This window comes from Crassostrea angulata, chromosome 4 (assembly GCF_025612915.1).
Source record: "Crassostrea angulata isolate pt1a10 chromosome 4, ASM2561291v2, whole genome shotgun sequence".
Classification (NCBI taxonomy): domain Eukaryota; kingdom Metazoa; phylum Mollusca; class Bivalvia; order Ostreida; family Ostreidae; genus Magallana; species Magallana angulata.
Genome location: NC_069114.1, coordinates 32136260 through 32153179, shown reverse-complemented (window position 1 = coordinate 32153179; position 16920 = coordinate 32136260). Strand labels below are relative to the sequence as shown.

General features: G+C 34.3%; 3 protein-coding genes across 3 annotated transcripts in view; 1 reads left to right on the top strand and 2 right to left on the bottom strand.

Moving 5' to 3' along the window:
• LOC128180960 (huntingtin-like) overlaps nt 1-2063 on the bottom strand; it is a 35627-nt gene extending 33564 nt beyond the window's left edge. Inside the window, exons 1-5 of the mRNA XM_052849174.1 lie at nt 1954-2063; nt 1258-1367; nt 679-765; nt 421-541; nt 89-228 (exon numbers count right to left, since the gene is read on the bottom strand). Coding sequence (XP_052705134.1) covers nt 89-228; nt 421-541; nt 679-765; nt 1258-1343 — 434 coding nt within the window. The 5' untranslated portion in view covers nt 1344-1367; nt 1954-2063. The remainder of the gene's footprint in view (nt 1-88; nt 229-420; nt 542-678; nt 766-1257; nt 1368-1953) is intronic.
• Nucleotides 2064-4224: 2161 nt separating this feature from the next.
• On the bottom strand, nt 4225-6062 carry LOC128181505 (uncharacterized). Its single transcript, XM_052849930.1, has one exon. It carries the CDS (start codon nt 6046-6048, stop codon nt 4744-4746), a length of 1305 nt encoding a protein of 434 aa, XP_052705890.1. The 5' UTR covers nt 6049-6062; the 3' UTR covers nt 4225-4743.
• A 1421-nt stretch (nt 6063-7483) lies between these two features.
• Nucleotides 7484-15636, top strand: LOC128181447 (uncharacterized). The gene is made up of 11 exons (XM_052849844.1): nt 7484-7691; nt 7822-7887; nt 7988-8089; nt 8198-8293; nt 8429-8524; nt 8811-8966; nt 9078-9136; nt 14782-14935; nt 15052-15156; nt 15246-15311; nt 15498-15636. The coding sequence occupies exons 1-11, from the start codon at nt 7674-7676 to the stop codon at nt 15567-15569; spliced, it is 990 nt and encodes a 329-aa protein (XP_052705804.1). The 5' UTR covers nt 7484-7673; the 3' UTR covers nt 15570-15636.
• The last annotated feature ends 1284 nt before the right edge of the window (nt 15637-16920 follow it).

Genomic DNA, 16920 nt, shown 5'->3' with positions numbered 1-16920 from the left:
CAAGAGATCCTACACAAAATTAATGATCCACAAAAATTGGCCCCCACAATTTAAAGGATTTCCCATAATCTCAACTACTGTTTATTACCTGCACTTCTGTGGGCGGATGAGATGAGACATCTCTGAGAATCTCCACAAGGCTGCCCTCAATGTCCGACTGCTGCCATTCTTCTTGATTTCTTTGTACAGTTCCACTTGTAACCTTCCCAAGTTTGTCTCCAGCAATATCTATTATATAACAATTTGTATTTCATTAATTTCTTAATCATTTACTTACACAGTATCACATTTTAGTAGTTAATTATAAATTACTTAAATTTTCCCATTACATTATAAAACAAAAGAACAAAGAAATTTCTAAACATGAAGTTGATAGTTCCCAACTTTGTATTTGTGAACCTCGATTCATCCCTTTTTTACCTTTATAGACCTGTTCAAACATTCATCAGCAACCATTCTCACATCTGACTCTGTGTCATCGCACATGGTAAGAAAAGTTTCCATTGCAATGCCAAGGAATTTGGGAAAGTCCACAATTGCTCTGAAATTAATCCAAGCCAGCAGTGAAAAATTGTATTAACAAATACATTGTAAATAGTGTATAATTTAGTATTTATTAACTAACATGAATTTTAAAAAAGCTGAAGCAACTTTTTTATGTTGAATGTCATGTAATACCTCATGTTTGGAGCAGATATACAATCAGCCACAAGATTGCAGTTAACCATTTTGTCTTTTTTGCTGACAGGTGCTTGTTCCTTTTTCCTAAGTTAACCAAAAAAAAGATGTTTTTAAATGAACAAATAGATATCACTTCATACAGAATGAAAAAAAAAACACACACAAAGTACATCTTTATCATATTGATATCAAAAATTTCAAATAATAAAATTGTTTAAAATAATTTTTTAAAATATTTTTATGTCAAGATATCATGTAGGCATTTTAATGAAATTAACTTTAAAGACCTAGCTGCTCTATACCAAATTGAGATCTGTAAAAGTTAGTGTATAGCTAATATGTTCTTTCATTTTATGTAGTAGTATGACATATTTGGCCATATGAACCATGGATATAAGCCTCGACACCTTAGTAATAGAACTGACACTTAACATAAGGTCTTATTTCCATTCCAGCCAAAAACGCTCTTCCTTTCCAATTAAAGATGAATTACATCCATAACTTTTTTTTATATCTTTGATGTACGTGTACTTGATGAACATGCATTAAATAAAAGAATTAGAAACACTGAATTACTTGGCTGCATCATCCGCTGTAGACCCTGAGGGCTGAAACACCCTCAGTGCCTCAAAAGCTTTGATCAGCTTCTCAATGGTTGCCATTGCACTTTTTCTTCACATTACATCCTACAATGAAAACCAAAAAATTAAAGTCATAATATGAGATGGGTCTTGCAACTGAGGGATCTTTATCTCAGCTTGCACCTAGGTGACAGTCAAAGCATCTAAGAGGACACGACAAAAAATATATCCATATTACATATAGCAGCAAAATTTTCTTCACCCCCCCCCCCCCCCCTCCACCTGATCATCTTCGCTAGCCAAGCATTTTCGGTCCACTCTGTTCCCCACAATAAAGTGTGAGGAGAGTGCGGATCAGAAACCCTTGACTTGGGAAGATTCCACCTGATTAGCAAAAATGTGTTTTATTTAAATGATTGAATGTTATTAATTTGTCAATTTAAAGAACATTTCATTTTAATCAGAAAGATGGTTATAAGAAGTGCATGCCCCTGTGTGTAGCATGACAATCTCTTCAAGCTTTACTCCCTGTCACCCTGTGTATTTGTTGACATACTACAGCAGTACCATCGGCGACACAAATCTGGGGGATTTTTTTTCGAAATTGCAGAACAATACGCATGATAAGGAGGGATAAATTACATGTTTACAAGCTTGTGCTTACAAAACAATGCACTAACGTTACACAGACCATTTACGTATAGAATGGAGTCTGGAACAAAGAAGTTATTGATTTTTTTTCTGGATACTCGTATGATCGTATCTTCACATTTTCTGCCCTGCATCAAACCGGAAGTAAGTGTCACGTGAGATAAACATTGTAGTAAAAAGAAAACCAACAATTACATTCAAAATTAATCCGATCACAGACAGATAAACGATGTAATTATTTCGATAATTAAATTGATCTATAGAGCATACGGTATTTTGGTCTTCGGATTTTCGGATTTTTTTTTTATAAACATTTCATTGTTTTTTGTTTGTTTGGGTTTTTTATTTTTTGCTGCATAAGGATTTTTATATATTTTTTTAGCATGTGTCTCCTTCGAATTCAGTGGCCTCTCAAATTTTATTGATTATATAAATGCAATTATTAAGAATAAATATGGAATTCACTTGAATGTTATATTGCACACTCTGAAAAAATACTAACTCAAGTTTCTTCAACACCTTCAGCAAAATGTTGGTCAATGTAATCATGCAAAAGAGTTGCTGTTGAAAACATGTTTTCACAAAAATTAAAATTTCTGCATGTTATACAGTACATGTACGTTTTTTATACAGTAAAGTAATCTAATCAAATTACTTTTGTTAATGGGTATAGAAGTATTGTAAACATACTGGCTAATTATTATATTCCTTATCATAGACGCACTCCATCTGAATCGATGTATAAAAATCACCCCTTTAACTTAAACCGTTAATTATATAACTCATTATGAATTGTTTTATTTATTTAATAAGGACCAAAAAAAAATATGCACTGACTGCGAGCGGCAGTGTTCAATACAATGACAGTACATATGGCCGAAATGAATCTGGACCCTGGCAAACGAAGATGTCCGGGTACTAACCTAATCGTCGCTTACCATTCACAATTTTTAGATCAGAGAAATATAGTATTCCAGTTGTAAGAATAATTTGACAGATCCTAATAAGTACTTACCGTCAATGCACAAACAATCCAGTGTAAAATTTCCTCGCATGCTTTTCCCATTTACTCATACCCTTTGGTGCATATATAGAAGAGATTACAGTAACTTACATATATACATTTTCAAAGTTTGTTTTTAGCGTAAATAATGCCGTATATTCGCCAATATTTATTTCATCAAATTATATACATGTACAATATAATAACTTGATATGTTGGCATCAGGTGTCATAATCTGTAAAATCAAAGGACCGAAAATACTGGGAGATCGACTCCATGAAACCCACCGAAAAGAATTCGGTCAAGCGACATATAATTTTTTATCGCTCCTCAACTACTACTGGGGCATATAAATACGGTCGGTTGATTTGCAATTGCAGAGATCTATGTAAATGAACAGTAATATATTTAAATAACAGAGATTTAAGGTTCTCCAACCATCGGCCTTAAAATATTTTTTACCTTTTTAAAATTTTTCTCTTTTTTTATCTAAGAGATGATAGTACGACAAGTTATCTACCTTTGAAAAGAAATAAATTTAAATAGATCATGAAGACAATCTCACCATGAACCCGTGCCCATGCTGTCACTTGATAGTTCCTTCTTATAGAACGCAGCAATGTTAAGGCGTCCCGATGGCAAAATACGACTGGAAAACGATATTATTTGAATCATCGCAAAAATACTTCGACCAGGAGTATTTCTTAAGATCTATGTTACATTTATTGACACCGATGTTAAACATTATATTTGATGCATTTTTGTGACGTCATATGTTCTTTGTAATCACGTGACGGGCGAATCCTAATATTGCAAATGATCTATTTAAATCGCATCGGCGCAGGTGATTGAAGACATTAAATCATACATGTTTTTAAGAAAAATCCTTTTTTAAGTCATATACTTTGAAGTTCTTGCTTGGGAAAGAAATAAATATTTCGTTTATGACGTGGGGCATATTTTGATAAATATAGCTGAATCTACACTCCCCGTTTATCGATTGGTCGAAACTTACAGCGACCTAAGAAAAATCACGGACTGCACGAAATAATCATGATGATGTCGGACTCAGATTCCAATAGGAGACGATTTGGTTGGGGTTTTTTTAGCTTACGTACTACTGTACATTAACAGTAAATTTTGTAAAGAAAGATGGTAATATAAACAATTAAATTCTTTCTTTTGTGATTCATGCAGAATATGAAGTCTAAGCGACATTGCAGAAAAAAATACATAACGCGCGTTAGCATTTTCTATACTCTGTCCCAAGATATTTTGGATTCACGTTTGGCTTAATTGTTTGATATTTATAAATACCTCAGGATTTAAACGATGTTCATTCAAAAGTATGAAAAATTTCCAAGATTTCTCAGTTAAAACGCCCCTGTTAGCTTATCAGATTTCAATACAATGCCAAAAAATGTGATGCCTACGGAGATTTTGCATTCCAGCAAGCCCGTGCATGGCCGGATGATAACGTTGAAATATTGCGCGAGTGTATTCCGAATGGAGAAAAGATGTAAACATTCCCCATTATAAATCTCCGTAAGGAATCTGTTTTCGTTCCTGTGAATTTTTCCGAGTGAAAGATGATAATGTGTCAATGAAATTATCTTGGAAAATATCCCTTTCAACTATTTCAATTGCACTTCTTTCACAGGCAAGTGTATTTTTATTAAAAATTGTCCAAATGTGCAGCATAAATATCTTGGGACAGATTATAAATGTATTAACAACCAAAGTGAGACATACAACATGTATTCTTGTACAATTTTAAAAGAACAAGACGAAATATGTTTTCATGTCCACATGTATATCTTAATGTTTTTAAATTTGTTGATGTTTTTGATAAAGACACGATAGATAATCACTAATCATAGGCATTTCCGTGTACTTTCCCTCTTTGGCAATTTCCAGCACTCGAGATAGCGTCTCCACAGCAGACGACAAATCTCCTTGGAGCTCCTGCAGACGAGCTCTGGCAACACCATACATCATTTGGCGGCGATGTTCCAAATCCTCAAGAGAATCTACAGAAAGCAGTCTTTCAGCCTCCATCAAGGATTGTTTGGAGATTTCAAAATTTGGAAAGATTCTGCAGCGTTTTCCGATACCTAGATGACAATAGATCATTCTCAACACAAAGAGCCTCTTCCAGAATGTTTTTACATCCTCATTTTCTTCGTTGAGTTCATGAAGGCCCCGGCTTGCCTCGGCTAACAATTGTTCCTTTAGTAGCAAATTGGACGGGTCTTCTTCAAGTTCAGAAAGGCGGAAAACAACACTTTTATATACCATGTCTACTGATTCGATGCATGTATCGGTTGCATTTGCGTACGTGAACCCCGCTTTCAGCATGCATCGTCCTTCTTCTTGTCTCCCAAGCGAAGACAAGACGTCAGCCTTCCGTACATACAGAAGGACTCGGGATATACCAGGATTGCTGCTCCTATCCAGAACCTCCTCGATGTCTGAGAAAGCCCCTCCATAAGGATCGATGTCGTCTGTTCTGTTGGTCAGGGCATCAATTTCTGCAGCTTTCAGAGCAATGTACCGGTCATACATGTTTTGTCGTCTGCCATCGTTCTTCTCCAGTTCTATACGTTGTCTTATACGTGCACCGATGACGGACAAATCGGCTTGAGGGTTTTTGAACGTGAATTCGTGAACTTGCTTTTTGATGAATTTAAAGTATTGCTGTATTGCTCTCCTATCACCGACTGTAGCACGTACTACTTCTTGTACACGTTTTGTTCGAGTGTACTCTTTGTAGAACCCGATTAAATCATTTGCTAACTGCGTATATTGAAGAGAATACAATGCAAACACAAAACTCCTCAAAGAGTTGCGTTTCGCAACTTCGTTTGCCAAGATTTCATACGAAAACTGAAAAGGGGAATTTTCCTGTTTTGCTTCGACTAACTCCAAACACTCCTTGGAAACATGGTCTTTTTCACAGAGACGGCGAATAAGAGTCAAAGGATTGACGTATAACAAAACTGAAGTAAAGAAACAGTTCAAAAAATCCCTCTCCAGCACATTCATGTACTTCCGGTCCCCACATGGAATGGGTACGAGAGTTCTGTCGTCTGTCCCAGCGATGATTTCAATCTGGCCGTCCTCGGTCGCCATGTTTGATAAATAGTTTTATCACCTGGACTAGAAAAGTTGGCTAATGTGTGTTACGTATATAGTATCTTACAGTCTAATAAACAACCTAAAGGCCAGATACGTATACAATGTCAATATAAATGCCAGAAGGAAATTTGCCAGATCTTATTATTTTTTTTTATTCATCCTTATATAAAATGAACGTCATGCGAAACTAGCTGAATAAGCATACATAAACAATTTATGTTGTGCAATCTCGATTTTTACAATACAAACAAATAGGTTGCATGGAGCGAAGTTTAAAAACAAACACGATTCATTGATCAAAATTGAACATTTAAAACGTCATAAAAGTGCACCTGTATACTTAAGTAGATGTATTACGAAACATTTGGGGCACGTACGTACAACAGATAACATACATGTACTTTACATACATAATATTGGCGTGTATGGAGAGAGAGAGAGAGAGAGAGAGAGAGAGAGAGAGAGAGAGAGAGAGAGAGGTGATACTGGAAATTACTGTATCAAAAGTTTAATTCATACGTCCAGACGAGGTGTCACACCAGTTTGTATCAATCCACTCTCAGGAATATACAAAAACTCCCTCTCGGGATCATGCAGTTAAATAGCCGCGGTATGCGATGATTGATGGTAGTACAAATGCTAAAATTTTCCAAAGTGTGTCAAGTGACACTCGTGTACAGACCTCGTCATGTTATTTAACATCCCAGAGTTTTACGGTCATACACGATCGAAGACATATATAATTTTATACTTAAACCAAATAAAATGACAGGTAGATTGTATAGAAATCAGTGTTATAGTATAACAGATTATTCATCAAAAAGTGTACATGCATTAAAAATCATGTAGTAAGTAACTTTTTAAACTAATTTTGGTACGAGAAAAAAACAAGATTAATAGATTGAATGATGTGACTAGATCGAATTGAAAAGCACTCTTTCAAATGTCGTTTCCACGGGCAAAAACCCTTATTATCGCTGTCTGTGGGGTTTTTTTTCAACAAAAAAGTTGATTTATAAATAATAATTAAATGGTATTTCTTCTCAATTTTACAAATGCTCGTTGGTGCCAAGTAAGACAATAATTAATCAGTCCGTCAAATTGTGCCTTGCAAAATAATTTGAAACCGTTTTGTCTTTTGATTTGTCTTTTGGAAAAAAGTTTGTACTTTAAATAAATTCTTATTTTTATAATTGCTTCCCTAACTTGAAAGAGAAAACACTTAATTCTCTCTGTGATTATAAGCTTCTTCCTTTTGTACATGTAGGCTATTTAAACGCTGTAACGCAGAACAGGAGAGAGAGAGAGAGAGAGAGAGAGAGAGAGAGAGAGAGAGAGAGAGAGAGAGAGCGCACATGAAAAATAAAATAAGTTGTTTTAAGAAAAACTATTTATGGATGCTGTATTTGGTTTCGTTTTTGTCAATTTGGGTACACCAAAGTTATTACGTCGATTAGTGCTACTTCCATGACGTTTCATTAGGTAGGATGCATTATGACGTCATAATCATTTCTGTACAGAAACCAGTAAGGTTTGGCAGATTTTAGCAGCGCTCAAAGGCAAATCATTTGTTTTGTCAAAACTCTGTGAGTTTTCTTTGGATATCTTATTCACAAACTATGGACATTTCAAGCAAGGTATGTAAGGAACTTTCCAAATGATTAAAGACCATCTTGGAGAACTTTGATGTACATGTATGAGAATACTGTGCACGATTTTTTATGAACTTGTATTTATCCTTATTTAGATATTTATTTCTGTTTACAGGCATTGATCCATTACAACGAAAAATTGAGGCGAGAATATGAAATTGTCAGTCTGTTTGTAAAAAAGGTATCGTTTTGTCTTAAAATTCCCAGATTAAAGTAAACTTGTGGTCACCCCTCCCCAATACAACAACGTACATTATCAATTATGTTTTTTTTAAATGTAGATTGTTGTATCAAATGCAAAACCTGGAGAAACCTCGATTTCCAGATTGATAGGACCGAAATCTTTACAAGGGGTCACATCGAACAATGACTATATTGTCAAGGTTGATATTTTGACACTAATTAATCTACCTGAAAATATTAATTTGAGATAATCTTAGCATGTGTTTTATTTCAATACGGTGCTATAAAGATATCTTTATTTATCACAGAAATCTCTTAGTGACGGAATTATAGAGACCGGAAGTTGCACACAGATTATCAAGGCAAAAGGTCACCAACTCGCTGATGTCAAGGACGACCATGATGTAAGAAACATGTCAACTTTGAATCAAGATATATCTATTAATTTACGATTTTATCGATTTATTTATTCATATCTTTTCATATATTAAAATTTTTAACACTTCTTAATTTCAATATTCCTAAAAATCTATTTACAGATTTTCGACATAAACAACAACCAGAATCGTAAACAAAGCGAAAGCTCAACTAAGAAGCAGTCTTTGATCCAGAACGGATCAGCAAATGGCGATAAGGTTTGTAAACATGTACATTTTACTTCAAAACGAAAAAACCCAGACTAAATTCATTTCCAAATTAATGAATTCGAAGAGATATATATTACGAAATTGGATGTAAATAACAGCTGGAATATAAAGTAGCATCGTGTGAATTTCAAACTGACTTAGATTAAATATTTCAAGTGAAAATTTAATAGTTATCTGAAATTAATATTTTATGCCAAATTTTCTAAATCATTTAAATATGCATTCAAAAATATTTTTGACAATAAAATCATTTGTCGTACTTATCATTTTTTAGGGTGATAATGAGAGAATATGCAGGGAATTAGACTTGGAGGCTCAAGCGGCAAGACGGAAACAGATAGAAGACTTCTTTACTGACCCCGTGGACCGGGAAATGTTTCCATTAAATCCCCCTGAAATCCCAACAAGCCGTACCTACCGACCTATTGAGGTACCCCTTAATTGTTTGGATTAAAATGTAAAAACAGAATATTACAATATGATAATTAACACATTTCCATTTCATATCGGTTTGATAATTCCTTTTTTTTTTAATGATCAGATACCGACAGCAGAAGAGAGTATTTCAATAATGTTGGCAAAATACAGCGCAGCCTTGAGGCAAGTTTAAAAAATAATTCCTATGTTTTACAAAGACATAAGAATAATCGCTTAATTTTACTTCAATTGAAATAAGTAATCCAAGAAAACGATCATTTACACGCACGTCTATTCGTTACAGGGACAAAGATTTCATTCGGGAGGTGTATGAATATCGCCGTTTACCGAGGCCACCAGTCCGAGGACTGGCACCACTATCCTATGAATGGGTGACACTAAACATGACGTACTCTGAACTGATGCAATCCACAGAACAACAGACTCCCGGGGACTCGCAGGTGTGTCCCCTAGCTTCTACATATGTTGCTGTCCAATTTAAGTTTCTATATAGTTGTTAATAAACACACATACTTAATGAAATTAATTATGGGTTTCTTTTGTGAACAGGTCAACGCAAATGCCCAACAAAGGCGTGACACTGAAATTGAAATTATAGACAATCAAGGAATGAAAAAATCTGATCCAAGTTTTAGCGTGGATGAGGAAGAGAAGGTAAAAATAAAGATGCGTCATTTTTATTATAACCAACAATCATTAAAATTGACTCTATAACGAAATAAACTGATTCTCTATTATATTTTTCAGAATAAACACCGAACATCTTGGTTCGTTCGACTTTTTTGTTGTGGCGCAAACTCCATTCAAAAGAAGGTTAGTAATGCATGAATTAAATGAACTTTCTTCTTTACTTTGATTAAAATGTTGTTAAAATGATCTTTCTTGAATATTGCGCGGGAAATAGTCTTCCAATGAATAAAATAAGATTCACATAAACGTAGAATAATTAACAGTAATAATACCTAGGTTTAATAAATTGTCTTTTTAACAGGTCAGACAAGAAAACGAAGAGAAAAGCAAAGGATTTCTTTCTCGACTTAGAAGAGTTTTCAGGAAGAAATAAAGAACTCGAGTTACCACGAGAAAATTTCATTGTGATATCGTGCAATATTTGATTTGAAAAAGAGAGAGAACTCTTACAAATTGTGATCATTTAAAAAAGAAATATTGCAGTTGCGTGGCTTTTTCTGAATTTTCAAACCTTGCTTGGTTTTTTTTATATGTAAATTCATAAAGACAGTATATCGAATTTGATTATATATATTTTTTATTATATATATAAACTTACACAAAAAATGTTTCGTTAAAAATGTGTTTATTTTTTTGTATTGGTGCCATCGTGGTATTAAGAATCATCCAATGTATTGATTGGTTTTTATAGAAATTAAACAAAATATCTTTACGACCAATCAAGCACTTTAATAAATCACTCAATCTATTTTATCCAGATTTTTTTTAAGGAAAGATAAACCAACCTCAGTGGAAGTAGAATAATGATCAGATTGGTGGGAGGGGGGCATGCCGTGATAGTGGTTGTAGTAGGATGCATAGGATTTTTAAAGCAAAAGACGACAAAATTAATCCCATAAAATTTGATATAGTTATGATATACTGATAAATACTGGGTTTTTTTTTAGTTTCATAGTCCCTTTTGTATGTAAGCACTAGTCTTATCGTACGTAAGTCGATTGGCCAAATGTAGATCCGGGCATCTACACATGTTTGTCTTATATAGAATGTGTATTGACATTTCTGATATAGACTCACGTTGTATTGCCATTACTCTGAATGCTATGTTCAAAGAGAGATAATTGTAATTCGCCAAGTCTTAAATTCGTCCGCTGGCAACGAGGGCGAAAGAGATGAAAATAAAACTGGGGCGAATATTTCCCTGTCAATCAATACAGTCAATTCAACTCCATTTATATACTTTAAAATAATCCTTTTCAGTTGAAACTCTGATTCTAAGGAGCCATAGTTCACCTTGACCCATATTGTCACCTGCTTTTTTTTCAAATAAACATGAAATCCTTTATTATAAACAGAAAATGCACAGTATCTTGATGTCTAACAGCGTACTAAATTCAACCGATTAAAATAAAACGAGTTCGAAACATACTAGGACTTTTACAGATTTATAAAAATGCATTCTATTGTCAAACATTTTACATCTAAAAATATCAAAACAAATTTAACTATTGTATTGAAGTCTTACAAAATGTTCCGATGCATTTTTGTAATAAAAATTATATCAAAATTGTAGATATCATATGTGTACATTAATTTTAGTTCTATAAACAACACAAAGGTATTTTTAAAATACACTGGTGGGATGGAACCTCGTGATTCAAATAATGGCGGTCTTCGTAACACTATTGATATCTACAAGAGTGTAATATAAAGACGAAGTTTATTACATATTGTGATCATATTTAAGCCAGATCTTAGTCTGAAATATTTGACGTTTTCTTGGCCTTTTGAGGCAATTTTGACATTTTACTTGGCAGAAAAGCAACCTTTTAACGATTTTGACATTTTACTTAAAGTAAAATGCCACAATCGTTAAACAAGAGGCCCATGGGGCCACATATGGGCGTTCAAAGAATATTGTACCATGTGGCCCCTCGGTAGAATACTAGTAACAAAAAATAGATACTGTAAAGAATTCGAATTTTACATTTATTTTTGCATACAATTAATCTTTGACATTGTACCTTTGTGGAATACCATTTTTACCGAAAATAAAGGCCCTGTCACACCGGGCTGCGTTCACACGGAGTTATCACAGCGTTGTAAAATTTCTTGAATCGCGTGTGATCGCAGGGAAATTTAGGAAAATTTAGGATAATTTTATATTCGATTTTTACAAGACGAAGATATATCATATACCTAGTAGTGTATCAGCCCTGATACACGTGTTTTGGACTAGGTGAGACAGCAATCGGAAGCTAGGGCTGTATCGCCCTCGGGGCTGATATTTCTCTGTCTCAGCCCGTCGACAAGGGGGTGTATTGCCCTCAAATTTGAAATTGATAATTTCCATATATCTCTGCTTTAAATTAAGACTAGTTTGTGAAATAACGATAGAATAACGAATACATAATACAAATTATTTTTATTACACGTCTAAATATTTTTATTTATTACCAAAAATTGAAAAATAATAATTCAAAAATAGCGCCAAAGAGTGATGTGTATCTATGTAAGGGGAGGTAACCTACACAACGGTTGTGTATGTAGAACAATAGCACGCTTTATTTAATATCAATCAACGTTTAAATTATGGAGGATATAGAGAAGGATGGAACGAGACATAATCTTAGAAAACCATAGATTAGAATGTAAAAATTAAGGGGTTAAAGTAATGACCGCGCTTATGAACGTTCTCAAACAACTTTCTACATTTTTTTGTATATAGTTGCTATAACAGTATGGATCTTTATGAATGGAATCTGACGGGAAACTTACGAAATCTCAGTGAAAGAATTTGACTCATAACGAAGCTGCGTAGGAGGGAAGTTTCTCTCGCGATAATTTTGAATTCTAGAAGATAGTGCTTCATTTCAGACGACAGACTCCCTTCTACTGTATTTCAAATGACGATGGTTTGTCAACAAAGTCCGACAACTATTACAGTTTTGACACATATAAAAAGAAATAAATACGAACAAGTTTTGTAAATCCGAGAAAAAATCTATAGCTTCTTCATGATAAATTATATTCCTTATTTATGATATAAACAAAATCACACTTTTGTTTTGATCTCGGCCCTGGTATCAGCCCTCGGATGGTATCAGCCCGCGCCCTTCGGGCTTGGGCCGATACCAACCGCTCGGGCTGATACCAGGGCCGAGATCAAAACAAAAGTGTGATATTCTATATGTCACGGCGTCCTCTCGGCGACGGAGGCGTTTCTACGGAGCTCCCGCGGCGTGTTTCCACAAAGTTCTACTTGGCAACTGACTGCGCTCTCACTGAGTGTTCGTGGCGTGCTTAGAGTTTTCACTGCGCATTCACTGCGCGTTCACCGCGCGTACACCGCGTGCTCAATGCGCTGACTGCGTGTTCACGACGTTCTTAAATCCTATGAAAGATATATGATATAACTAAACTTTTGGTAGGGGTACACAGTTAATTTTAGATTCCCCAATTTCGTTCTCTGTAAAGGTACATTAACGTCCTCAACTACTAACTATTTTTCCCCCCCATTATTCAGGTTGGGACCAATCTCCCAAATGGGATATAATAGCCCGTTTGGGATAAAATAGCCCAAATGGGATATAAATTTAAAGTGCCAAAAATATTTTCATTTTTTTTTTTAATTTTTTTTTTATATATTATTATATCCCATTTGGGAGATTGGTCCCAACCTGTTATTTGCCTGTGAAGTTTGTATTTAAATTTGGACGGAAATAACCTGTCAGATGATAGAGACTAAATGTTACCTGTGGTATTTAAATCCTAAAATTTGGGAAAACCATATCGAGGAAAGAATATATATATATAGAAATCAATCCAAGAAGCTGTAAAAAGTTAGTTGATATGCTGATCCAGAAAAATTCAATAAATGTAAGTATTAATTTTGTGCTATATTAAGGAAATCTTTTTATATTGGGTGTGCTCATATACTCATAAGACATTTTGGGAAAAAAAATCCAGCAGATTAGATACATGTAATGTAAACTCTCAATTCTTATAATGCTTTAACTTCAGTGTAAAAAAAAATATTTACTCCTTGGTGGAATCGATCCAGCTTCTGCCAAATCAAACGACCTACGCATTACGCATCTGCGACATAACTTGTATTTTCAATGAAATGCAGTGTATATGTGGCTATACACATATATCCTAAACAAAACCTGGATATTTTTATGATGTCGTGCAAGATAATTAGAACCATTTCAACAACACCTTGGGCTTTCGGTAGAACGTAGCTCTCTATTTCTTGCGTCAAAACAGTTAAAAATCACGCGGCTTCAAGCGAAATATCCACCGATTGCGTTGTCTTAGCTAAAAAGCCAGAAAATCGTGCTGATTTCAAAGAGCCATAGCTCAGTGGCCAACAATGAAATAGACAGGCCTACGTCACAATGCTGTTTGACACAACTACACAAAGTCCAAGCTCTTATTAAAATGGTCTAAGATTCTTTTATCATGCCAATTGTGTAATTTGAGTTTGTTGAAATAGTTTTTAACTAAATAATGTATAATATTGAAAATGTCTGATGTTTGCGAAAGCGCTATATTGTACGCCAAATCGTATATTAAGTGCGCTATACATCTTTTCTTAAATATTTTATGCATTCAGATATATTTTTGACATTGAAATCATTTGTCGTAGTTATCATTTATAAGGGTGATATTGAGAGCAAATGCAGGGAATTAGACTTGGAGGCTCGATCGGCAAGACAGAAACAGTTTTTCAAGACTTCTTTACTGATCCCGTGGATCGGGAAATGTTTCCATTAAATCCCCCTGAAACCTCAACAAGCCGTACCTACCGACCTATTGAGGTACCCCTAAATTGTTGGGATTAAAATGTAAAAACAGAATATTACAATATAATAATTAACATTTTATATCGGTTTGATAATTACTTCTTTTTATTGACAAGATACCGACAGCAGAAGAGAGCATTTCGATAATGTTGGCAAAATACAGGGCAGCCTTGAGGCAAGTTTATCTTTTCCTACGTTTTACAAAGACATACCTAGTAATAAGAATATAAAAAGCTAAATTTAATGAACTTAAATCAAAACAAGTAATCCAAGAATATGATCATTTACAAACACTTTTGCTCGTCACAGGGACAAAGACTATATGCGGGAGGTGTATGAATATCGCCGTTTACCGAGGCCACCAGCCCGAGGACTGGCGCCACTATCCTATGAATGGCTGACACTAAACACGTCCTCTGGACTGATGCAATCCACAGAACAACTGGATCTCAGGGACCCGCAGGTGCATCCCTTAGCTTCTATACATTATGATGTTCAATTTTGGTTTCTATGTATTGTTAATAAACACACATACTGAGTAAAATTATTTATAGACTTTAATTTTTTTTTGGTGAACAGGTCAACGCAAATGTCCAACAAACGCTTGATACCGAAATTGAAACTACAGACGATCAAGGAATGAAAGAATGTGATCCAAGTTTGAGCGTGGATGGGGAAGAGAAGGTAAAAATATGATGCGTCAATTTTATAACCAACAATTATTAAAATTGATTCTATAACGAAATAAACTGATTCTCTATTATATTTTTCAGAGTAAACATCGAACATCTTGGTTCGTTCAACTTTTCTGTTGTGGCGCAAACTCCATTCCAAAGAAGGTTAATAATGCATGAATTAAATTTTTTTTTTCTTATTGTGATTGAAATGTTGTTAAAATGATCTTTCTTGGATATCGCGCGGGAAAATAATCTTCAAATGAATAAAATAAGATACACATCAATGTAGAATAATTAACAGTAATAATACCTATTTGTAATAATATAACAAATTGTCTTTTTTAACAGGTCAGACAAAAAAATAGAGAAAAAAGAAAAGGGTTTCTTTCTCGACTAAGGAGAGTTTTTGGGAAAAAATAAAGAACTCGATCGAGTTACCACGAGAAAATTTCATTGTGATATCATGCAATATTTGATTTGAAAAAGAGAGAGAACTCTTACAAATTGTAATTATTTTTTGTAAGAAAAAAAATGGATTGCAATTGCGTGGCTTTTTGGGAATCTTCAAACCGTGCTTGGTTTTTTTTTCTATATGTGAATTCATAAAGTCAGAATATCGATTTTGATTTGATATATTTTTATTATATTTATGAACTTATAAAATAAAATGTTTCGTTAAAAATGTGTTTCTTTTATTTATTTATTTTTAGCCGGGCTCTCCTGGCTATAGGCAGGCCAATCGCCAATGTTACTATAAATAGCACAAATAAACAAAAAACCAAACAGCGTCAAGGTAAACCTTCCGCTATACCAAATAGTTACACAAAGAGCCACGTTTTGTCAAAAGTGCTGTCATTTTGTTTCTTTTTTTAAATTTCAAATGAATTGTCTATCTTTTTTAGTTTTCTTATTAATAACGTGTTTTTAAAACATTACTATGCATTTTGGACACATACCATGCGCATGAATTTCCATGAACTACTTTGCTGCACGATGAAGAAACGGGGATTGAATATATATATATATATATAATGCTTGTTGCAAAATTCAAGGCAGCAACTGCTGAACTTTTTAACTTCTACTAGACAGACTTATTTTTTGTTTATAGCCGCTTACAAAATTTGGTCGCTCTCTGATGCTTTGCCGACATTAAAAGCATGAGAGAGAGAGAGAGAGAGAGAGAGAGAGAGAGGGAGAGAGAGAGAGAGAGAGAGAGAGAGAGAGAGATTCAGTCTTTACTACACAATATACATAAAGACACACCAAAAGAGCCCGGCTTTCAGTACTTTGATTTGTATTGATGCCATGCATCGTGGTACATATATTAAGAATCATCCAATGTGCGTATTGGTTTTTATAAAAATTAAACAAAATATCTTTACGACCAGTCAAGCACTTTAATTAATCATTCAATCTATTTTATTGAGATTTTTTAAGGAAAGATACACCAAACGCAGTGGAAGTAGAATAATGATAAGACCGGGGGGGGGGGGGGGGTCCATGTTGTGCTAGTGGTTTTAGAAGGATGCATGGGATTTTAAAAGCAAAAGATAACAAAATTAATCCCCTAAAAATTTGATATAGTTATGATACTGATAAATATTGTCCTTTTAGTTTCATAGTCCCTTCTGTGTGTAAGCACCAGTCATATATCGTACGTAAATCGATTGGCCAAATCTAAATGTAGATCCGGGCATCTACACTTGTTTGTCGTATATATATAAAATGTCTATTGACAGTTCAGATAGACTCACGTTGTATTGCTATTACT